The 26,438-nt window shown below is 37.1% G+C and overlaps 1 protein-coding gene across 1 annotated transcript in view; it reads left to right on the forward strand.

Moving 5' to 3' along the window:
• Window positions 1-14,990: 14,990 nt before the first annotated feature.
• LOC124304707 (putative uncharacterized protein DDB_G0277255) overlaps window positions 14,991-26,438 on the forward strand; it is a 36,125-nt gene continuing 24,677 nt past the window's right edge. The window contains exons 1-2 of the mRNA XM_046763257.1: window positions 14,991-15,785; window positions 17,117-17,336. Of these exons, the coding sequence (XP_046619213.1) occupies window positions 17,136-17,336 (201 nt within the window). The 5' untranslated portion in view covers window positions 14,991-15,785; window positions 17,117-17,135. The remainder of the gene's footprint in view (window positions 15,786-17,116; window positions 17,337-26,438) is intronic.

Raw genomic sequence — 26,438 nt, forward strand, 5'->3', positions numbered from 1 at the left:
GCTTCCGATCTATACTTCAACTTCCTGGAAATAAACCGAACGAAATGGGATCGGAACCAAGCCTTGCAGCTCAGAATTAATTGCAAAATACAATATTCAATCTTTTTTTGGTTAATATCACTTTGGGAGAAAATTTGTTTGTTTTTGTTTGAAAACTTGTTTATTTCCTCGTTCTCCGAAAATTTGAATGATAAAACAAAAGGTAAAAAAACAAACAATTGTTTGAAATGTAATATAGTACAATGAGAATAAATTTTATTTACCGAAGGCAAACGAATGACAAAATTTATCTACTGGTATAATCTATTTTTTCTACTTTTTATTACGTGTACTGTACGTATAACACCCAATGTAAAAACCGCATCAAAGCGGAGTATCGTGTTGATTTTAGACTGTGAGATATGAGTAGATCCCTATATCAATGTAGACTGAACGCCGCTTTCGGGGATGCCGGAAGCATTAAATTGAAGGAAGCAAGAAGGGGGAGAGGACGAGGTGAATATCTTTAGCCGGTAGAGAGGGCTGCGCACGAAAAATAAGAAGAGAAAAATAGGAACTTAGAAGTAGAACTATGAGGAGGAAAGTGAACCACGTGGCGACGTAAGCCGGAACTTGAGATATTTTAATGAAAAACTTGAACGAGGAATAGCAAAAGCTTTCGGAAATTGAGGAAAAAAAGTTCGCTCTCGCGTATATGCTTCCTTGCATTTTCCATCGTGTGAGAAATGAGTCACTATCACCTAGAATGTTTGTTATTCAACGTGTAAAGAGATCATACAAGCGACGGTATTACTTGACAAGAGTGATTGAAGAGTATCGATATTTGCTGATCAGTTTTTGGGAAGATTTTTTTAATAGAAACGACTTCTTTTAACAAACATACAGTCGATGTCATAGCTGCAGGCGTCGAGAGGAATTAAACGAGACCTCGTTCGACAATTTTGGTCCAGCCGTTCGCGAGATATCGCAATTTCAAAGTTTTCGAGGTTATGTTTCCTCCAATTTAGCGTCACGAGGCTCCAACTGTGTTCGATTTTTCTACCGTAACTTTTGAACGCTACGTCACAGCAACTTGAGACTATGCGCAAAATATCGTCCTCGAAAAAATACATTATTGAAATCTTAGCCATGGATCGTTTGAAATTTTGCACCATTTCCCAAGCATTATTAATCGCACAAAGAAAGGAACAGCGCAACTTGTTTCTCTCTTAATATAGGGTATGTTTTATTGAAATCATTTTTTGTTCCATATCTCTTAGTTCAAACCAGATAGTGAAATACAGTATACATACAATATATACATAAAATTGCGTAGTTGTACTGCAATAAATCCGCATGGAAGTTGCAACAGCTCTGTTTTCTGGAGAAGAGAGAGAGAGAGAGATGAGAGTAGAGAAAAATGAGGTAAAATTACGACAGATAACCGAAAAAAAACAAGAAGGAGAAAAATAAAAATTAGTCACTTCCGTGGAAAGTATCATAACTCCAGTAAGACTTTTTGTCTGACGATTCGCGTAACAGTTTCAGGTCACTTATTATTATATTATACGTATACGTACTTCAAAGGATTGTGAACTCTATTTAATGGAATTCATTCTGTTCTGCACTTCGCGCGTATTCCGGATTCATTAGATTAATTAGTCATAAAAAATCCCACTTATTAATTTAGATGGATTAGCAGACGCAGATGAAACACAAAAAAAAACCTGGCAAAGACATAAACACGACAAGTGAAACGCGAGTCATGTCTGTACGAATTTGCCGCCCTCTCGTGTCTCGCCTCTCTCTCTCTCTCTCTCTCTCTCTCTCTTTCTCTCTCTCCAATAAAACCGCGAACCTCGCGTGTCGGAAGTTCGGTTTACGAGAGAAAAATATTCCGCTGGTCACACGGATCATATTCACTACACCTGCCGCAACGGGTCGTCCTCTCCGCTGGCTACAGCAAGCACCCGGAAGTTGAAGAAAATCCCACAGCAGAAGACAATCTGGTGCGCTTCGATTCACCTCCAACCTTTTCGTTCAACGATCGCATGCTTATTCTTGTCTTACAACGAGACTCCGTCTCAATTCATTCGTTTACTACTCCAAAATTCTTCCAAATGATCTTTGGTGTTTCTATTTTTTTTTAATTTTTTTTTTTTTATTTTTCTATGTATAATCGCGTGCACGCGAATCTATATTTGTCAGCCAAGTTATATTCAGCATCGTTTGCAGCTGGCACGGGATTTCAAAAATTCACTGTAATTTTATTTTAAGTGACTGAAAGTACTGCACGTTGTAGAGAATCAGGCTTTAATAATTACGCGAACAATTGAATATTGTCATGCGTGTACCTCGTGCCTACTTTCCCTGGATTTTTCTCACGGCTCGTGTAGGAGAAACACGATACACGAGGCAGGGAAAAATATTTCACCTACATTTGGCTTCCTCGCGAAACGCCTGCAATTATAATAATTCATGCCATCGTTGATAAGGCGAGCATCGGAATAGGGAGGGGGATTATTTTAAGGCATTAGATTAACGAGGCCGAAGCCAGTAGCCGGAATTAGCTGGCAAATGTTCGAAAATCAAAATTGTTTGACATAAATTGAGCCCCCGATACTTTTTTAGAATTATGAGGATAAAACTGAACCGCATTTTTCTATGTTCAAAAAGTTTAACACGATTTGCTGCTAACTCTGGCTGCTAGCTTCAGCTTCATATGAGATTAGCGACATGTAGGTCGATTGGAAATCGAAAGTAGGTGGCTTGCAGGACGCTTATATCGACAGTGTGACGGGTAAAGTTTTCCTTGGCCGTAGCCAATCAGCCGGTTATTTGCACTGCAGATAAATGAATACATCGTTTAGGTAGGCGTGAAGTGAGAACCTGCAATTACCCGACATTCACCTGACTTCCCGTGTCTCCCGCATGTTCACGCGGTGTTCTTATCCCATGCGCGAAATTAAATCGAGAATTTACAAATCGTACGACTGGGCAATCGAGCAAAGTTCTCTCAAATAATATTTCTCACCTTGCTCATCGTCTTCTCCGTAAAAAATCTAGACGATTATTCGGAAGCAAAATTTTCGAGGAACTAACCGTTTTCAAACTAGAGTAGTTCGAATTCTGAACCAACCACGCTCCGTCAAAAAATAACGGTCACGCACTGCCGGATAATAATTGGTTCAAACTTTGGCGCGCTTTAGTTTGAAATCCATGAGAGGCTCGAAATTTTCGCTGAAACAAAATCGGCTCGGTTTTCTACTGGGAATAAACCGAATCTATTTTTTGCCTTCGTTTTTAACGTGTTTCTTTTCTAACACGCTATATATTCTCTCGCGTTGGGAAAAAATTTGAACGAAACCCAGTTTCTGACCGTCTCTGAACGGTCTTTCGCTTTTCTGAGTCCCTTAGTGGGCGGACCGGATCTCGCTCATAGACGGTAGCGGTTCCTCGCGTTACGTCTACTTAGTCGTTACGCAATTGTCTATCCGCATTTCCTACTCTGGTATACATACGCATGAATTTACGTACTGCGACAACTGTGTGAGTTACGTTTATTCAGACACAACCACACGCGACAGAATGACGTTCTGTAAATTATCGCTTGTTAAGTTGGTACGCGGCTCGAATTGGGATTACGCACGTATCGGGAGTGTCACCTTTCTCACACTGCGTGCTTGCAGGCAAATTCGTCATAGATCGGGAATAATTCATGACTTTTGTCAATGAACAAATAAATGAAAAATACGAGATTCTTCATACAACCAACATGGCGGCACTGAGTTAGGTACGCGGGCAAAGCAGATTATTTATTTTCCAATTTTATTTCGATTGTAAGCCTACATCGTCACGGTCGGGTAGGTCAGGTTCCGCCGGATGAGGAAGTAAATTAGACTGACCTGACTGACTGCAGTCCGGATCCAGAATCCAGACCGGAAGTATCGGCGTATCGCCGCGGCGTAATTACGGCCGAGTGTCGTCCACATTCAACTTGTACAACGAATCGAATCTCCCATCGTTGTTCGAATGTACAGATACACCTGGAAGTCCGAAATCCCGGCCGTTCTCGCGGTCACCGATAGCTGACATTAAACGATATACAACTTCCATTGTCGATAATTGGGTTAGAGGTTAGGTTACATTGCTTCCATGCACGCAATCGACACCCAACCCGTACAAGATTCGAAATTGAATTTATTGAAATTTGAATATAGCCACGTGATCTTGAGTTTTTTCAAACACTGCAATGTGCCAATTACGGACCGTCAAAGATGGTAGCAACATTTGTTTTCACTAGTTACATTTAAGATGGCTTGAGAAAAATAATTGAAAACAATCTACACTGAGAAAAATTTCATTTGTTACGGTAATTAGAAAAATTCAGTAAAACCGGTATCCTTAAAAAAAAAACTGTTTGAATATCGTTGGGATTACGAAAACGAGGTACACGTTTTTGCGCTATTGTCGATCCTTTTTTGATAATTGAATTTTGTCACAAAAGAATTTCAAAATTCGCTCTGTGCCTTTCTTCTTGATATCTGGACATGTTTCTGATTCTAGTTCGAAGTCTTCCGCAAATTATTCTGCCAATTGAACTTGCAATTAGCCGCTTACGTGGGTTAAGCGAAATAGTTTGAAAAAAAACCAAGTTTCAGAAAATAATAAAAAAACAAAAAAAAAAAAACATTCGGATGGATCCATAATTCGCGTAATCGTAACTATGATAATCGGATGGAAAACGATGTAACAAATGTTTCTTCTTATTTCTCAAAACTTGCAGAAGTTTCTTGTTTTTTTTTTTCTAATTTTTTCTACCCCGACTTAATTCGGTTTGTGTAAAAAAATGTGCAGTCCCTTTCTCGACACCAACCAATTACGCACAATTATTATTTCTAGCGATGGAATCGTAACCCTTGTGTCAAATAATTGAATCGCCCATTTGCGTCGCGCCAAGCTTCAAATTTTTTCCTCACCTTCTCACTTCCCCTCTTCGTCTCGCTCTCCTTCTCGTTCTCTCCAAGTATTTCTTTAATTAAATAACCCTGCATCGATCCATCTGCACGAGAATATAACGGAACAAAGCAAGAACCGTAAAGACAGTGAACGCGAACCAGCCCCTAAAAAGGAAAAACGTCGCTTCCGTATCCCTCTGTGTATATAATACATAAAGGCACCCTAATCAGCGGGTGACGTGAAAATATTGCCTCGCCTCTCGTCCGTCGAATCTTTATTTTATTTTTCCGTCTATTGTCCGCGTGTTATCTGCAGATCGGGGAGGGTCCGACACATTCTCTATACGTAGGTACGAATTATGATGTAATACCTAAGTAGTTCGTTTGGGGCTGGACGATGTTGAGCGTGTGCCATACACCTATAACCATTATACACAGGTAGGTGTGCATAAAACTAAAGGGTCGAGTGTAACCACACCCTTGGTTCGCCAGGGCGCGGCCAAGGGTGCGCCGGTCAATGCACTCATCCTTGTCCATTCGTATCCGCGCGTGCAGCGAGCTACGCATGGAGTTGTAGTTGTGCTGGATTCGTGCTCGTGTTTGTAAAAAGGGGCATCAAGCATGGATCGGACAAGGGGTAATCAATTCTCATTACACCCACCGCGGAAGAATGATTGATGAATAGATTTTTTAAAGTTAATTACGCGCTTCGTCGAGACTGAAATTATTTATTATAAAATCTAGCACCGTTCTAGCATCGTGATGATTGGTAATCAGAGGCGACGAATCAACGCGTACTCGAATAATTTGAATCGGCTGTTCGTGATATCAATTGAATTTTTTATGTACCTGTTAATTGTCTCAGACGTAATGTATTTCGACTTCTTTATTTGTTGCTGTTGGAAAATTTAAACTTATTTATGCTCCACGGTGTAATATATCTAACAAGCGTTTGATCGTTCATGACTAATTGATTTCGTTTAAAAATTTATCGTCGCTGGAATGTGACAGATTTTTACGGTGCTTGGATCAGGACGGGTTTGACATTCATTCTCGAAAAGAACTTGAGAGATTGATATTGAATTCTAGGATCATTTAATAATTTGTAAATAAGATTTACATATGATTAAAAGCGACTGTGAGGTAATCGATTTAGCATTTTTGTCTGACATAGGTCAAGTATGCTTGAATAGAATTTGGAAAAATTGTTGAATTCAACTTTAGCAATCTCGAACGTATACTAGAGTTTATTAAAAAGTCGGCCCAAAACTTGATATACTTAGCAACTTCGTTTACGGGTGGATACCGTCTGTCATAAGTTTATCATGCTGAAATCGCAAAGTTGAGACAATTATTTCTAACTGAATTGATTTTCTTATGCATCATACATGGAACGAAATCTGTATTACAATGAAAACAGCGTTTCGTAATTAGCGTCTATTCTTAAATCTAGCATAAATTTAGCATGCTGATGAAAAGCTTGAGACATTTCATTTCAATGAAATTCTGTATTTCTCAAATTATGAAACAAAATTTAAAATCACGGTATAAATGGCGTTTTATAATTACTGTTCATTCTATCCAGCATACATAAATTCAGCATGCTGACGGAAATTTGAACGATTTCCAAATGAAATCGTAGCATTCTCTATTGAAAGCAGACTTGTAAAATATTGAAATTACTTGTGAAAGAAGCCTCAAAATTTGATGAAACAAATTCTAGCATTCTGGTTTTTATTCGTACCATTCCAGCGCTAGTTCAACACCATGCTATAAAAATATATTTACGTAATTGTACGCGCTTGGGCGAAATTTCTTTCAGACCACTTATCCGACTCTCCGTAAATTAAAATTCATCTTCGTGTAATAAAATCGTGCAAGATGCATCCATTAAATACACACCGGTAATGCTGTACCTCGGCCGATCGCAGCACGAATTTATGACACAGATAAAAGGGGAGCCGTTCGTTCTCCACCCTTGCAGGTACACAAGCTCGGATATATGTTGATGGTGCCCATTTCCGTATTGTGAGCCGCATGCGAGGAGGAACAATATCCGGAATTCTTTCTTTCCTTTCCCCCGTGTTACGTTATAGCTTCGGTTAATGCATCATGCAGGATCGCATGCACACGTGTCGTAAACTTCACATGGGTGTTGCTTTACTAATGGCATCGAACACCATTTCGCAATTGTATACGAAAATCGTTTTTACCATTAAAAAAAAACAAATAATAATTTCGCGCAAGGCTAACCAGCTCTGTGAAAAATTATACTAACAATAAAATTATTTGCACTTGTATTCATTAAATGGGTAAAAATTTTAACATCTCGAGATTATTCTAAGCTTTTATAAATTTGTCGAAATTACATAAATCCTAACGCCAAGATTTTAAATGAAAATATATATTTTTGTTCAAAGATGTGTAAGATATTTAAGCATCGCATCGATTCTGAGATATCAAGGCTTCGCCATTTTTTAATGCAGGAAACTTTTGCTGGTGCAATTTTTTCGACCCAGTTTTTTTTTTTACATTGTATTCGATTCGTTTCATTCGATGCTAATTTATCTGTTTGAAAACAATTGGAAGTTAATAGTTATTTTCTAATCGTAACTCAAGGCAGAAGTAAATAACGTTGATGGTAAAATTCGACGTCAAATTATCTACTGTCGTTGAGAGAACAGAGGAATGACAAATTCGACAGGGTATCTTTTTAAAATAATCAAATATACTTCGTGAAACTTTTTTTTTTTTTTTCTTTTTCCAACTATCCGATTTTCTTTAGTTTTTTCGAGTTCCGGATTTATTTACAATTTGAGAAAAATTACAATGCAATATTCGTTGTTAATTTATTTCCCTTCTTCTCTAAAACACATTTCTTATCAACATTCTAAATATCATCGCTGACAATTTGAAACTTTACACAGGCATTTCTGCAGTCTAGGTATATTTTACCCTTGTATAATATAAACAGATCGTGAGAGGGTTGCTTATCTTTGTTATTTTAAAGCTCTTGATAGAGCAATGCATATATAACGTGATTACATATTACTACTAAATTATACACATACATACATGTACAATCAACTGATGGGATACAAGGGAGTGTTTTGAGCTACGCGTTTCAACTGCGAGCTGTAATGTTTACTTTGTACCTCACCAAAAAATTATACATGTATATAGACTGAACCCTCAGATCACCCTTATACACATATATATTATATACACATCTTTTTTTTATGCAATCTCATACGAGCCTTAGTAAAGCACGATAGGTAGAATATCTGGGTAAATATTGTAACGTACACTATTTTTTTTAGAACTGCAAACAAGCGAAGAAAAAAATGAAACGAAGAGAACAACGGAGAACAGAGAAAATCATTCCGGTGATGTTTGTCACAGTGCAAAGGAAGAATTATTATTTCATTATTATCAGTTTCTTCAAAAAGTCCGTTTTCGGTTTGCCTGCAAAAAGTTCGGACCCATCAAACGTTGTAAATCTGGCAAAGTTCGTCAGAAATTCGCGGACCATAGCAAAGCTATGAAATAATTGGCCAATCAGTTAACCAGCTAATTAATTAACGAATCGTTCGATGTCGTTAAAGACCGGATATTTCACGAACTTCGATTTTCCCTCCATCTCATTAACGCAGCAGATGTCGCAAATCTCAATGTTTCAAATCTCACGGTGCCGCCGAAGAACGGATGTGACGGTAATATAGGGATATATACCGTTTTAGAAGCTTCACTTATCTTTGGCTCGTTAAATTTTTGAAATACATTCCGACGCCCATCCGGTCGTTGCCTGATCTACGTGTATTAAGTATTATGGAAAAATATGGAAACCATCGCGCGTATAACTGAAAAAGAAACCAAAACTTGTTTTCTATAGAACCACATAACATAAGAATATTAATACATCGGTGAGCGAAATCAGGATGGTATTTATATATGCGAGTGATAAGACACGCAAGAAACTAAAAAAGATGTTGAACGTGAAACCCAGTTTATAGGGAAAAATTAATGAAAAATTGGAAACCTCTAAAAGCTGAAAATAAGGTGCACATTGAACTACGTTCATGCGGAATTCATAGCATAGAATTTAACGACAAGAGGGTCATTATACGTGTGCAAGGATTTATAAAACGAGGGGATGCATCACAGGCGAGACAAGATCATTGAACGACTTAATGCACGCTGCTGCATCACTGAGATCGTGGAAGGAAGACCGTGAAACATTCATCAGGCCGTGTGCAATTCTCGTGTATAATCGTACACTCGATGAGGTTTTTAATTCTTTTCGATTCAAATCATGTGACGTAGAATTAATTTTTATAACAAGTTGTAGTAATTGCGTATACCGAACGAATTGTAATTATTTGCAGAATAAATTTCGGCTAGAACAAGGAATGGTAAATTGTCCGATTAATTCCAAATTTTTATAAACCAATGAAATGAATACATATTTCTTATTAACTTTTTATAATTTCTGTTCATTATTAAATAATTTTCACGTAATATTTTTTTTCTTTTTTTTTCTGTGTAAAATCTGTAGAAATGCAACGCGATCGTGCTAAGAAATAAATTTGCTGAAAAATGTAATCATACGTCATCTGACGATCCAAAACTCTTCATCGCAAAATAAATTTCAACATGTAGAATAATTTCGTCGGCATAAGATTTTTGAGCGACGACATTTTGCTCGACGCAAGATCGAAGCTCCATTCTCCTTCCAATTTATAGGTCAATACCGTAGCAGTTGCGTAATTATCAACATCGTTGAGTGTACCATGCTGCGCAGAAACGTGTGGATTATCCTCGAGTGACCGAGGCGGTAACGTTTGCTTCATGTATTTGGTTTTTTCCAAGTCTCAATTACACTTTTTCCTCACATACGTACGGAGTTGCTTAATTGTGTATTTTACGTTGCAGATCGCCGACTCAATCTCTTAAAAATATATGATATATACATATATATATGTGTGTGTATTCTCGGAGGAAGAAAACTTACGTGAATCAAGAAAGTTCTATAATTTTTTTCAATTATTCAACGATACATGAAGATATTTTTTGCAAGTTCAACGCTTTTCACATCTGCACAATTTTTGATAAAAATACTGAACAATCAATTTGACTACAAAGAATAGTTGAATCCATCACTGAAACCACTAATTAACCATTAATTTTCGTACAATCATATTTTCCCATCGAAATTTCGAATTTGAGGTTCAGCATACGGACTGTACGAATAGTCGAATTCAGCCATTAAATTCAACTATGTCGGAATAGTTGTGCATGCGTAGATACACGTAAAGAAACTAATTCATTGTGCTGTAAACTATTCAACCGATGCTTGGTCATTCTACGTATTTTGCAGCTAAAATTAGTTGCTGCGATTATTATTTCTTGTAATTTTAACATTAGTGTAATTCAGGACTTTTAAATATCACTTTACGTAGTATATAACTGAAAAATGGTTGTTGCAATTAGATTTTTCTTCCATTTCAGCTTTGAAGTTCATTTCTTTTTAATACCACCCCCCTGAAAATAGTTGCTGAAACTATAATATTGTCCTAGTTTGGCTTTGACATTTAAATACCTTTCAATTTCTCTGCACAGTTTGTGGTTGAAAATAGTTGTTAAAACTATAATTTTTTCCCAGCGTGTCTGTGTTATCCGTTTGGGCTTATTTCACGGTCCTCGTAGGTCCGGGTCCCGGGTTTCTGCTGCTGTTGCACTTGCCTGTATATAAGGTATATAATATAATATAATAGTATAGTTAGCTATAGTACGACCGGAGCCGTGGTTCACAGTGTTCGAGCGTCACATGGCCAGGGACATTCTGGAAACTCCGCCGTGTCGTTGGGGCGGGGGAACGGGACCGGGGGAGGACAGGCATTGCAGGATCTGTGGGAACGTAATGCAATACCATGGGATCGCCTGGATGCATGGACCGCCTGGATTGCGCCGCGCGTTTCGTCGCCACCCACCCCTGCACATGCACAATGTATAGCCGGAGGGCCAAACTCGAGCATTGCCATCCCCCGATCCCTTTCAAAGTCTTCATAATCCGCGGGTCTCCTGGTAAATCGCACTTCTTCCTCTGACAGCCTTTAAGAGGATGCTACGGTCTGTATTTACCGACCGAGTAAATCGTCACTATTTTTCACTATTTTCAAAGCTTGCGTGTCACTGACAACATGCACAATGTATAGTTGGAGGACCAAACCGCGGATCTCCTGGTAAATCGCACTTCTTCCTCTGACAGCCTCTAAGAAAATGCTACGGTCTGTATTTACCGACCGAGTAAATCGTCACTATTTTTCACTATTTTCAAAGCTTGCGTGTCACTGACAACATGCACAATGTATAGTTGGAGGACCAAACCGCGGGTCTCCTGGTAAATCGCACTTCTTCCTCTGACAGCCTCTAAGAGAATGCTACGGTCTGTATTTACCGACCGAGTAAATCGTCACTATTTTTCACTATTTTCAAAGCTTGCGTGTCACCGACAACATGCAGAATGTATAGTTGGAGGACCAAACCGCGGGTCTCCTGGTAAATCGCACTTCTTCCTCTGACAGCCTTTAAGAGGATGCTACGGTCTGTATTTATCGACGGAGTAAAACGTCACTATTTTTTATTATTTACAAAACTTGCGTGTCACTGACAACGAAAGCCGCAGTCAGCGCAATTTTATATTCAGTGCCTGACAAGTATATTATGCCCAAAAACTTGTTTTTGTTTCAGGTTAAAACAAGGCAAGGAAACTTATTCTTGTGATAAGTGGTAATTCAATTATAGGAATATATATTTCTCGGCATCAACGTTGTTGCGTAAACAAAAAATACGCACGAAATACGATATTTTCACGTTAGTGATGCGTAGGCTTTGAGAATAGTCAGAAATAGTGATATCTTACTCGGTCGGTAAGGACTGACTACTGCATCGTACTAAGAAGGTTGACTGGCCAAAAATCGATACTTTTCGTAAATATTACTATGCGGGTCCTGCATCGATTATTAATCAAATTACTATATATCTGCAAACTATGCGAAGACCGCCTTAAAAATACAAAAATAAAAAATACTGAAATTACAATAAAGAAAAGCTTAGATTTCGATGTTTTGATTGACGTCGCTTGAAAAAATATTGCGTGAAAACCAAATAGATTCGTTCAATTTTATTACAAGCTTACCAGAAAATTTTTTAAACAATGTTGCACCGACCACCCATGTTAACTGTGACGAACAAATTGTAATATCAAATTGAATACCGAAATAATAGAAAATCTTTTGCGGTGAATACGTGGCAAAAAGTCTTCTGAGTAAAATGAGCCATTCTACAACGAAACCGAACGAATCTATTAGATTTTCTACATTTTTGAAGTGATTCGAACTGTTGTATCGATATATCCAAACTTATCTTTACTATATAACTATAGTATTTTCTATTTTGTAGCTACGTGTATGAATAGAATTTTAACCGATTTCGAAATTGTTACTCGAGTTAATGCATAGAATGCCTCATATATGCGTGATGCTGCAGACGCACAGGTGTGTTACGGAGAGATTGAAACAGAGCGAGAGAGAGGAGAAAGACTTACTGCAGAGATTCATGCAGAGTAGAAGACAAAGGGATTCTTTGTTACGCGTATATAAATTAAACTTAGTGTACATTACAGATACGCGCTTGTATTCTGTGTATGTGCGAGTGTATTTATACGTGTGTAGAATCAACCACCGTATATCCGACTGCAGCAACGGTAGTGGAAAAGAAAAAAGGAATCGAGAAAGTCAGAAAGAGGCGAATGGCAGCAGAAAAAAAAAAAAAACCAATTAAACGAAACGAAATGCTTGTAAGTTTGCAAAACAATATTACATAAATTATCTTGTCTCATGATATATGGAATTGAAGACGGATGACAACAACGGCTTGAAATTATTTCGAAATACCTACCGCAAAGCTATTGTAAGGAAATTGTTTGCAATCTATATACATACACACAATTCTTCAAATCGTTTTGTGCAAGATTAATAGGAATCCGTTGTGTGATCGACGAGTGAAATTTAAACCTGTGTTATAATTGAATCCAAAGTAAGATACGTACCTCATTGATTTACTTTTATAACAGTTCGATGAAATTTGAAATACACATACTAATTATATTGGTTTGATTACGACTTGCCGAGGTCCGATCTAACTTGATCTAAATTAAATCTATTTACCGTGTACTATTTTTTCTTGCTATGTTATCAAACTATGTCGAAAAGCATAACGATATTTAATTCGATTCAACTTGGATTTGGCAAATCCAATTCATTCTAAACTAACCTATCATAACCTAACCCAATTATAAGCGAATAACTTATCAAAAATAATTAACTATATTTTGCGAGGTTTGACAACCTAATCCAACCTATCGTTACAAATTTTACTGATTTAGCTGAGGTTTTTAGAAATATACCCTAACCTAATCCGGGGTAAACAATCGACTACAAATGTATATTTTCCGGCCTGTGAATTCGAAAAAACTTGAGCAATCCCAACTGAAATTGAACGAATATTAACATATTTAATTAATTCTATGCTAAATTTGGGTCAGGTTAGGATGTACAAAATCTATTCGGCTGTTTACATGGACATATTTAGGACAATATGGCGTCTCGAGTAACCGACAGCTGATCGATATAGTTAAATTTTTCGAATAAGAAGGCACAGAAACTATCGCGGTAGCTGAGCGACTTTCATTTTGCTACTTCAAGTCGACGTGGATTAACATATGCAATGAAAAACCGTTAAAGATAGATAAATTCAATGAACTCATGAAAGTGGTTTTTGCCATGATCCAGAAATATTTTTTAGGTTATTTTTCAACTTTGAAGTTGGGGCATCAATGTGAGAAAAATGGAATTGTATAATTTCTTACGGAAGAATGACTCGAGGAAAGTATAGGAAAGGAATCTTCTCGACGACATTTTCTAATTCATGTGCGTGGTATGTGGGAGAAAAAAGAAAAAGAGATAGAAAAAATGAAGAAACGAAATACGTGCTACCTGTGCAACCTGCCCATTGCAATGACGGACGACGGAGTCCTTCGGGGGAGGATGTTCTCCCATAAGTATAATCCAGCTGTCGTGGGAATCGGGATGCTGACTCCCTCGCTAGCTCGCACAATCTCACTTCCTTCTTTTGTGCAGTATAATTATTTTACTTTCGCTATTGTCTTTATATAATATATGAAAACAGCAACGGCAACACGATTACCAGCAGTATAAGCAGAAACTTCGTATGGTACAGATTATTTTTCAGTTTTTTTTTTCCTTTCTCTTCAAGATACAACGCATAAATAAATAACGACAACAACAATACCGCAGTAAAAAAAAAAAAACTTTTCACTCAATTACAATTCAGGGTAAAAAAAAAATATCAATATTTGTCTATAATTCGATCATGCCAAACTTTCGACTACAATATTCATTTGAAAAAAAAAAAGAAAAACAAAAAAACTACCTAGGAAAGAGAAGAAAAACATTATACAACGTCGTATGTATAAAAATAATTCGACGTTCTTATAGTGCGGTAAAACGAATCGAAATTGTCAAAAATAATATTCGAATAATTATCGAACGTGTAAATCGAAACCAATTTTGTTTCGAGAAAAAGCAGAGAAAAAAAAAACAACGCTACTAAAATCAAACTTGTCCGTTTTTCGCAATATTGTACAACTCCAAAGGAACACGAGCTGAAGTTTTTGCACTTTACGTTTCGTTGGCGGTTCTGGATTAAATTCTGGGGAATTTCGTTCGCCCGTATAAAAACTAAAATCCCTAGAATTTAGTCCGAAGCGCAATTCATAATATTATTGCACCGATCGACACGCGTGATGACGGATGTACCAATCGGACTCACACACAATCGCATTCCGCGATTACTACGTACCGTAGAAGCCACGCGTGTAGTTTAGAGCTTGGAAGAGGGGGAAGTAGAGGAGAGGGAACGGAAGGTCGTCGTGTATCCTACTCACAAACTGAAATATACGCGCCATCCGGCCGCCGCTCAGTTGTAGCGAAGCGTTTGCAGCGAAAGGGTCTCGAGACTCGGTGTAAAACATTGTTCTTTTATTTTTCCTCTTTCAAATTCGAACGACAACGAGTTAACAATTTAACAATTAATAAACTACAACAACAAAATACGACGTAATTACGTATTCGAAAACTACGTATTAAGCATAATTTGTGAATGAATTTTTCAAACGATTAATTAAAAAAACAATCTCCGGTAAAAATTGTAAAAATCTTCGTAATCGAAGTAAAAAAAAAAAAAAAAACTGATTGTACATATTTTTTGTCGACAAATTGGTACAGTTTTCCATCTTCTTCTTACGTAAAATTATCGCAGAAGACATTAAAGTGAAATTGACATGACACTTGTTACTTGATCGTTTGTCAATTTTTCATAATTCTGTACTCTATAAAAAATTTAAATATCTACCGTACGTTATACAGTTGCAATAATCTGTAAGCTGGTGTATATTGTACACCGGGGGTATAATAAACGTGTGAATTCTTTGTAATGATTAATGTATATGTACACACAGTGTTTGCCGGTATATAATCAGACAAATAACTAAATGTACATATCTTCAAAGTAATTGTTCCGATACACATACACATCCGTATATACATATAATACACTTGGTGCATGTGCAGTTTTGTGTGTGTGCTTTAGTGTATGTGCTTCTCTCTCTCTGTGTTGGTTGCATGTTTAAAACAAGATTTGTAAACATGTTCAATTCCACCACCCGTTAAATCGTTGGATTAAAATCTTCGATTGAATTGGAGCAAAGTGAGTATCAGCTGATCTATGAATTGTGATATATATACACGCTAAAATTTTAGGTGAAAACAAAACTATCGACAATTGTAAATTATAATCGGTGATTTCGTTTTGCTTATTTTTTATTTATTTATTTATTTTTTTTCCTTCACTGTGCACGTTTTTTTTATAGCATTAGTTTTAATTCACAGACGTTTGTTGTTTACTGTACAAGCTGCAGAATATATACGATATCGAATAGCTAAATTTCAAAAAACAAACGATTTGTTCTGAAAACTGTGAAAACAAAAACTACATTCAAAAGCTAAAAAATCGCACTAAAGCTACTTATAAATACAAATGGTTTCAATGCAAATGACAAAATTGCAAAAACTCCGAATAATATGACAATCGATGGGGAAGTTTTCTAATTTAAGATGGGTAGGAAAGCAAGTTGGGTATCCGGAAAGTTTTCCCGAGTTCAGACATGTACAAGTGTATGTACACATATTTAAAATACATTTAAAATACATTATTTTACACTTAAAATTTTTCGTATCATGTAATATTTATAGAACGTGTTTCAGGTAAACGCGGGAAATACCGCTGAAACTCTTTGAAAAACATTGATGTTTCCTTTAATGTATCATTCCGTTCTAGAATTGTTTTGCGACATTTATTTTTCTAATTACAATTTATAAATATGATAGAAATTAGGTAAACGAAGCCCTTGCGAAAACTACACTTTTATCGATCATTCAGGTTCTCATTTTTACGATCATTCCATTTTCTTCGATACCCTTTACTTAAATTTTGCAAATTAGATCTTACTTCTTAGGTTCAGTCTTCAAATTATTCGATAATTTTTACATTTGTTCGATGGAAATCATTTTTTGTCGCGAATATAGTATTATAATTGTATTCCAATTACACAGCGATCATGCGCAAACAAACATGATAATTCCGACGGTGTAAAATTATTTTTCTATACCTTCGTTATTTTTATTTTTTCCGTGCTCAAAATTCAAAATTGTTCTTTCCCCCTTGTTCTGACTCTACAATTCAATGAAACAAACATTCAATGGGGAGAATTTCGAAAGTTTAATGTCACGATGCACTTTTTAATCAGTATTTCTTACCGATACGGTAATACCGAAAATCTTTTTTTATCGCCTTAATTTTTTTCAAAAATCTTTAACAACAATTACGGTATTAAAAATATGATTATTATCGGTGTGGTTATCGTTATTTATAAAATAAACTTTTTAGTACTCGCAATTAGATATTAATTTTGCGAATCTACTTTCACACCCTTTTGTCTTTCTATACCCTTACCACGATGAATTTGTTATTGTTTTCAGGAGATCGGCGGAGCGAAGGATGCTCAAGCACGTTTCAGTTTCGCCGTGGCGGGGAAGGGCGGACAGCGTTAGTCTAGCATCCAGCAGTGCTAGTAGCTGCGGAAGCGGAAGTCCGACCCCCGCACACACACCGCCACCCTCGAGAGCTTCGTCATGCGCGTCACTCGCACCCCTAAATTCTCTGTCGAGTTTTTCACCCGCCGACACTAATCCGCAACAGGTGAGTTAATTGATTAACGTTAACTTGTTACTGCTTATTACGTGTAATCGTTAGAGTCATTTTTTGCTGCAGTTGATCAAACTGTAGTACCGGTGTTTTCGCGCCTTACCTTTTTGTTCATTCTTGTTCTGCTTATTTCTTTCATCGTGAATTGCATTTTCCGGGAGATATTAAAAAATACATACCGGCATAACGCGACGATGGAAGAAAAAAATACCAGTCAAATTACTAATACTAAAAGAAAACTTTTTTATTGATACTAAATGTTGTAAATTTCACTTATTAAATAAAATGACAAATATCAAATTTTTACAAAAATACTAAACGAAATACTCGTAGCAAAAACCAAAATCTGCTGTATACTAAGTTTTTTTGTTTTTTTTTTTTTTGTTTATTCTTGTTTGGCTTGTTTCTTCTATCAAGAATTGCGTTCTATAGCATTTTCCGGGAGATATTAAAAAATACCGGCATAACGCGACGATGGAAAAAGAAAATACCAATCAAAGTACTAATACTAAAAGAAAACTTTTCGATTGATACTACGTATTGTAAATTTCACTTGTCGGACGAAATAAAAAATGTCAAATTTTTACAAAAATACCAAACGAAATACCTACTTGTAGCAAAAACGAAAATATGTTCTATACTAAGTACATATTACGTGTTTCATGACGAAAGGTACTGTAACGTGTTTTTAAAGAAAAATTAGGAAATACCGGTACAAATATCAAAAGACAAAACTTTGATTGATACTAGATATTGCACAAATCGCTTATCGAATAAAATAAAAACGGTTAAATTTCACAAAATTCTTAACGAAAATACTGATACCGATGATCAAAATTATCACAATACTAAGCGAAACCTACAAATTACGATCTTCTAACAAAATAATAATACAAAAAAAAAATATATATATATATATATATATATCGATGGACACAGCAGTATTCGTAAAACAGTTATACAGTTGTTGCAAAGTATTCGAAAATACTTATTCTGCCTAATTATACTAAGCAGTTGAATACACTTGATGAAAAACAAAATGAATGCACCAGAAAGTGACAAAAAATTATTAACGAAAATACTAAAAATACTAAAAACTGAAATACTAAATAATCAATTGTGCTGACTTAGATAATACCAATTAACAAAATGCGCTCAAGTGTTTAATAATGGAGAGAATATATGTATATATATATATATATACATACGTGGAGTATTATACGAGTATTATACACCCTTAACCAGCCACTCGATTTGTTCCTTGCCTTTGCTTCGATTATTTTTTCCTTCTCTCCAACACTCCGAATAACACAAGCGGTGGGAAACTCGTTTTCTAAGGACGTCGCATAAGCTGCACATTGCAGTCGACTGCACTACGACAGCTATACAATACCAATATACATAGGTATATGAGCTTCTGATAAAAAAATTACCCTCCATATATCACTTTCTCTCTCCCTCTCGCTCGCTCTTTCACTCTCTCCCTTTCTCCCGGTATCCTTTCCGTTATAAGCTGCATTTTTCATTCCTTTGACGCATATATACATGCAAATTGGTTGTACGTTTCATGATAATATACGCACTCGAATATATGTGTGTTATTTTCAAAGGGTGACGTACTGCAATTAGAAACGTGGGAATCTTCATATTTTATACACCTATCCGTCCATCTACGATATCCGCGTATGTATATATATATATATATGTGTGTAATTTCGAGTGTATGCATACACGAATGCGTTATTCGAGTTCGTGGAAATTTTAATGCTCTCGAAACAAAGACAAATTTAATTATCATACGTGTATCCGTAATTAAATTTTGTGTTAACTTGCGATGACTCTACAGTCGACAATGTTTGAATTATGTCATGATTCACCCCGTTCTGTTGTATCTGAATACCTTGTGTTTGTGTGAATACTTTCAGTGCTGATTTACGTTAAATGCGTTATCTACATTTCTAGAGAATTAATGAAATTTGAGAGGTGTTAAACTTGACTCCATATTTAACGTATTTTTCGCACTCAATTCAACATTCGCAGAATTCAATTTTCACCGTATGAGAAAAATCCCATGTTATAGTAACACAAATTTAACATTTGTAGTGCAAGTAATAAAGTTGACTTGTTAAAGAAAAATGTATTATATATAATTTCGGCGATGCAAGAATAATATTGCGGTGTTGAATACGTCGAAACTTCAGTTTTTGTTCTCGATATTGATAATCATTCGAGAAATATCGATGATCAGTCATTTTATTTGTTTACTTTTCTTTTATATTGTTTCTACAGTTCGAATATTGCTGGAAGCTGTTCGAATTTGTTTTTGTGCGTGGCAAAGATTCGATTATCAAGTCCGTTTTTCATTATTACTTGCTCGATGCTAACGATCGCGGAGATTTTTTGGAACGTGTGAATTAGAACGATATATTTTATTAATTCGATACTTTGACTTTCACAAATTCAAAGATCAAACCTTTATGTGAAAGGGATTTAACGAGAAATCTATCTCATCATCAAAAAATAAATAAATAAAAATTGAACAAGAAAATGGGATCAGTATCGATTAATCGAAAATTATCTGAAAAAAATACATCAGCATTTAATTGTTGAACTCTGTTTTTACTCGTGCGTTTTAGACGTGTATCCAAGGCTTCAACCGCAGTTGCAGACTAGACGCTTTACGTATGTATACGTATAGATAGATATCATGATGTACATTGTACATTAGTTTTATAAACTTTGGCGCCGAGACTAACTCGTAATAGCTCTTAAATTTTAACGACCAATTGCTCTCACTCTTTCTTTCATCCTCAAACGGCGCTGCAACAACAAGCTTCGATGGCTATACAATAGTTGTTTAATTTGTCCCCAACAATTTTTCTACACCGTACTTTAGATAGGTACACAGTAGATACTGATTTTCGTGTAATTCATCCATCTTTCTCTATTTATCGCTCGCTGACGTCTTCTAGAATTTCCCAGCGTGTCGACAAACAGTTTTCTAATTCCAATTTTACACGTCCAGTTTACCTCGATTCCCGGATTCTCATTAGTTTTTCTGCACTTCATCTCGTTCTATTTTTTCACCTATTTTAATTCTTACTCCTTTATAACAACGCATGTAACCCGTTATGTTTTGTTTTTCTTCCTCTTCCATTTTATCGAATCACTTAACGATCTCTCAGAATAATTATAACGATCCCCAAACTTGTTATATAAATCTCGTCATTATAGAAATACCCAAAATATTATTTGCATAAATTCTACATGCAACCGAAAACAAGTTCGGTCTGCATAATAAAATTAAGCGTCTTTTTTCCTCGTTGTCTTTTTCTTCTTTGGTTACGGTACTTCGAATTTTCGTTCTAAAACTTACAATTTCCGTCATCTTTTAAATTTTTTCTATATTTTTTTTTTGTTGCTCCTTTTGTCATAATTTGTTTCACCGTAGACAATTGTTATTGTCTTATTCATCCCTCTATTATTCCTCCGGTTCTTGTACAAGAGAACGACGGTGGTTTGTTTCATCGCGCGTAGTTTGATCTCGCGACATCCGGTGCTGCCGTCCGTAGTTCCGGTTCGCTCCCTCGGTATTCTTCATCTTGTTTTGCCCTTTTCTTTTCACTTCTTTTCGCTGCTTCGCATCCACATCTTCCGTTTTCCTCTCTAACAATGTCTCCCGTTAATTCTGTCGTCCTTGAACTCGATTTTCACCCCGTTTTTTATGAAACTGACGATAAGATTTTCACGTCTGATTGGTTGAAAAGTTAAATTAAAGGAAGAACGAATTTTCTCTATCGTTCTATGTCACTTGGGAGATGGACGATCATTTCAGCCGAGTGTAAGTCGCTCGGTTTGTCAGTGTTGCGAACCACCCGCATGTCCCATCCAGTGTTTACACTCTGCACGTACACCCATAAATATGTCTCCACACATGATACTTGTGCGCAGGTTGGTCGTGTTTCGTCGACCTCCTCGTCTCCTTGTTTCAATGTACCTATGCGTGACGTGTGCGTAACAGGGTGACGAAAAGTACATCGTCGCAAGATCCGATCGTTAAAATATCTCTCATTTTAAGCTCTTTTCGATATAAGCCCGCTCGTTATAATTCCGCTTATTATGAGATCGTTCGTCATCTTTTGAAAATTCGCTTGCTTAAAGTCCTCTCGTTAAGATCCCGCTCGCTTTAATTCCGCAAAGCTAGTTCAACATTGAAAGTTTTGTCACACGTTGTAAATAGTTTCGAAGTTCGTGTCTGAACCTTGGATAACTAATTCAAACAATATTCTCAAACAGTTTTTCATTCGTTTTATTTGTGGTCACCCTGTAGAGCGGAACACAATTGCCGCTAATCAGGATATACGTGCATGACGCCCACGTTATATATACGTATATACATACAATCATGTATCTACACACTTGACTTTTCTCAACATATCCATGAAACTACATACGTACATGTATGTATAATTATGGGGTCTGTGGCCACGTCCAAGGATCCACATTTCACATTATCGTACAATACATACGTATCGTACCTACCTGTATCGTATACACACACAATATTGCCCAATGCCTATCTTTACGGTGCATCAAGTCGATGTTATGTATTTGTACATAATCATCGAGACATATCTTGAAGCTTTTTTTTTTTCAACTAGTTCTTGCACGAAGAAATACGTGGTGCAGAGGAACTTTAAATAAAACATGAAGACAGATTGTCAAAAAATAGTGTATGATTAAATTTATCGTGGTAAAAATTCCAACATACTTTTAACTAAGTTTATCTTCGTTCTCTTCCACGTATTTTTTTTTTATCTGTTGGTCCGTATTCCTTCTCGCTGTTCTTTGACCATCGCGCGGTATTATGTTTACTAGTATTATTAGTACGTTCCGTACGGTGAAATAGTGCAAACTTCGGGTGGTTCGTACAGCATTGTCCCTGGCTGCGCTAACTATCCTTACAGCTATACCCCAACTTGTACGTATACGCACAAGGTACACAATATCCGGCCTGAAATAAAGATAACCAATTATCATTCTCCGACTGACCCTTTCAGCTTATATGAGAAGTTACGCGAGCCCGTATCTTTTCCTCTTCCTTTTCTTCTATCTCTACTAGTTACTACACATGGCAGTGATGTATGTAGATGTAAATAACACATACAAATATATATCATACAGTGAAACCAGTAGCACGGTTCGTTATCTTCTAGTTCGTCTGCTGTACTGTATACGTATACATGTGAAAGACGGTATAACGTAACATCTTGTCGTCATTTGTTAACTGAACGATTTGTCTTTTCCACTGCAGGTACCTCATGTGATCAATAAATTTCGAAAAATTGTGTGACCAAACTGAAACTCGCGTTACTTTCAGAGACCCGGAATGCGACAGCCCGCATGTATAAAATTTACTTACCAATGGGAGAATAAAAAATTTTTCAACAGATCGTTATTACTTATACTTGAGTGTAAATTACTTCATACGATAGCCGCGCAGCTACCTATAGCTTCCAATTATTACAATTAGCTCGATTGGGGTATATAACGTTCACTATATACTTCATTCCTGCGTGTCTAGCCACGTCACCTCTAAAATTTGCAACACTCCGTAATGTTATATGGTCACATTTGTTATACATGCGTATAATAACAACTTGAATCATCTATGTATATCGGACCGTTTTATTTTACGAAGGTCAGTTATGTTGAATTGTTATATTAGATGCTATACGCCGCGGTGGATCTGTAAACGATGCAATTATCCTAGTGAATAGATCCAGAGTGTGACATATACAACATTATATTTCATTTGCTATCTGCGTTAAATATCTGGAATTCCGTCGCTAACTGCATCGTTGCGTCATTAAAGAATTCCGAATTAATTATAAAGGTGTCGATACCCAAAATTTATGGTAATTAGTTTCTTGAACGATCCGTTCATGACTTATAATGCGGATTTCTTGAGAAACGCTTTTCAGCCTCTTACTCTCTCGACTATTTCAACCACTCGAGTGATTGCTTATTTTACGTTAGTCACTCGATCGGATTGTACTGCCTTGTTCAATTCTATTCCGCGATTCAACTGCGTTCGGTGAAATTATACCGCGAACTATTTATACCTGTAAAAATTCTTCTCGGAAACATCAAACAAATAGGTAAGGTGTTCAAGTCTAAGAAACAATTTTATACGCACGCGGTGTTGAAACAATTACGAAGAATTGCCTAAACGGTGCAGTACAATTAATCGGAAAAAAATCGACCGAAAGAACAACCCTCGTGACGACATTCTTTCGTAACTCATCGCATAGCTGACATCGAGACGTATCCAATGAGCCCTCGCACGTCCAAATTGGATCATCTGAACCCGAGATATCGGAGTTCGAAGTGCAGCCGCCGAGCGACTGTCACTTGTCCAATGCAGCGCATAACCTCTGAATGCTTCAAACTGCCATATCTTGGGTTCGGATGGTCGGATTTCGACGAGTAAGGGCTCGTTGGGTTCGTCTGGAACGCCGCGGTCAGACGGGTTATGACAACACGCAATCGCATGCAGCGGTCGTCGACGATGTACGGAAAAATTACACAGATCGATCGAAGATCGATCGATCAGGCATGCGTAATTGAGCAAATTCCGATCCCGTGAATACCTACGTTCACACACGATTATGCGGGCTCCGTGACATAAAAATAATGACGACTGCGGCGGTAGCCGCCGCTGGTGAACAGTGAAAGCATCGATAGTTGAATACAAATCCGGAGGTACGAGTCACGCTGCAGCCAAAGGCTATTTCGTAGTATATCGCCTGGTAGAATTTGTAATATGCCATGCGCTTACGCGTTCCACCTTGGTACTGGTGTTTATCTACTTGTCTACTTATGCTACATACGTATTAATACACACACACACACACACACACACACACACACACACACACACACACACACACGAGAATTAGCCGGTGTTCGTAACAATGGACGCGTGGATAATAATTATCCTACCTGGTTGTATTTTGAGTAAAAACCTGACTCAATATGGAAATTTCAATCATCAACGATACAGATAAATTTCCCGGCACTTTGCCTAGTAGGTATAAGTACTTTTTTTATTTTTGTGCGTTGTCTGTTTTTGTTCTTGGTTCTGTTTTTCTATTTTCTTCTACCATGCCTTTCAAAGTCCCACAAGACAAAGTAATGGTAACGATAGTGTTTAACCTTGTTCGTGGTTAGAGAATAAATAAATTGATCAGGGAATTCGACGGTACGGGTGTCGCCGTTCGCGGAACTTGGGCTGTACATAATATCTACGTATATCGGTATATCTGTACCGACATGTTTCACCGACACAAGTTTTTTAAGCAATTTCATTTAATTTATTCACCTTTGGGATAAAAATTACTGCTTTTCGATACTTAATTTCTTATTTATGTTCTCATTGCCATCGATATCTCTGATCCTTTGGTATAATTAATTAAGTCGTCCGGACGACTCGATTTTGCGGTTTTTATCCGAACTCTAGTAACGCTATCTGAAAGAGCAAGTTATACGAGTTGCAGCCTTTGATATGGCTCGAGTTGTTGAATTTCATTTTTAATCTCTTTTTTTACTTTGAATTCTGTACGATTCGACTGTTCGAAAAATATTCTTCGAAAGTGCCTCATCTGCCATCAGAGGTTTTTGATTTATATACTTACTATATTGGTTTTCATTTAGAATTTTTCCTGAATTCTATTGAAAATTTGAATAAATTTTCTCCCCATATGACTATTGTGGCGAAACTTTGGTCACGTTCTCACTCCAATTGTTGAATGTTAATATCAAAAATTTCTCGATTTTGATACCAAATGTTCTAAAGCATTTCGGGTGCAAGTTTTTTTTGAGCGATTATGAAACAGAATACGAGAACTTTCTCAAGTTCGTCTTCCTGTCTTACGAAGTAACGAAAAAAAAAAAAAACTTACGAAACGAAAGCACACTTGTCGTCGCCGTCAATTTTTTAGCACTCATTCTCACACTTCAACGCAGTTAAATAGTCGTAGTCTTCGTTCTCGGTTGTAATTAAACGTGGAACGGTTTTTCGTCATTTGACATTTTCATGTATCCGGTTTGTGGATGACTGGGGGGAAGGGTTTACTACTGTGTGCTCTACATTATCACACTCATCAGGGTCACGGTTTGGGCCTGTAGATCCGCGTTTGGTCGAGCGAGTGAGACAACATCGACATCCTTGCGTGGAGTCGTATCGTATGGCGGCCTCAGACCTCAGTCATCGTTGTAGTAGAAGCATGTGTCATGTGATCTACACTGTGCGCAGCACAATGTACCATATGACGTAGCATGCAGCGAAGGGTCGAAAGAGTTACCGTTCTTGTTTCAGGTGCACGAAACGAGTCGCACAAGACAAAGCCGTGCACCATCCAGCTTTTGTGCCAATATACATTCGGTTTGGGCTGAAGCTGTGGGTTTTTCATCTTTTCATTATGTACCAGATATAGGCATGCGTGCCATGTGTGTCCATGCGTCTAATTGCAGTCCTCCTCATTCCGCCATATGGTACGTTGTGCGTGACGATCCGGTCACCGCATGTATTGGTGAGCTTCGTCCGTGGATTGGCTGCAGGTACAAACCGCGCAATGGCGACGATGATTGTTACGTTTAACATTCTGATCATACGTTATTACAGCTTGGGGAAGGGTTCGTTCGTTTTCGCTTTATTGTCGAGATCGTTGAATACCATATCTTCTTGGCTCTTACTCAGGGAAGAACTCTTTTGTATCACCTCACACCACCGCTGTCGCTGCTACTGCTGTTGCTTACGCTTTTTTTTTTTATCCTTTCCCTTTCTCAAATTCATACCTCTGAGGTATATCCATTAACCGGAAAGATCCCTAGATAAGCTTTGCGACAGGCACGAGATGGTGTTGATCATTTCACCGTGTGATGTTCCGTTCTTGAGAGATTGACGTGTAGTACGCATTTTTTTATCTAGTTTTGAATTTTCGTCTTGTAGCAGGTAAAGAGACGACGAAACCAATCAGCCCACAATCACCGATTTCGGACTCGCCGTTTTCGAGATGACACATTAGCAGTTTG

The sequence above is a fragment of the Neodiprion virginianus genome, chromosome 5 (assembly GCF_021901495.1).
Source record: "Neodiprion virginianus isolate iyNeoVirg1 chromosome 5, iyNeoVirg1.1, whole genome shotgun sequence".
Taxonomy (NCBI): Eukaryota; Metazoa; Arthropoda; class Insecta; order Hymenoptera; family Diprionidae; genus Neodiprion; species Neodiprion virginianus.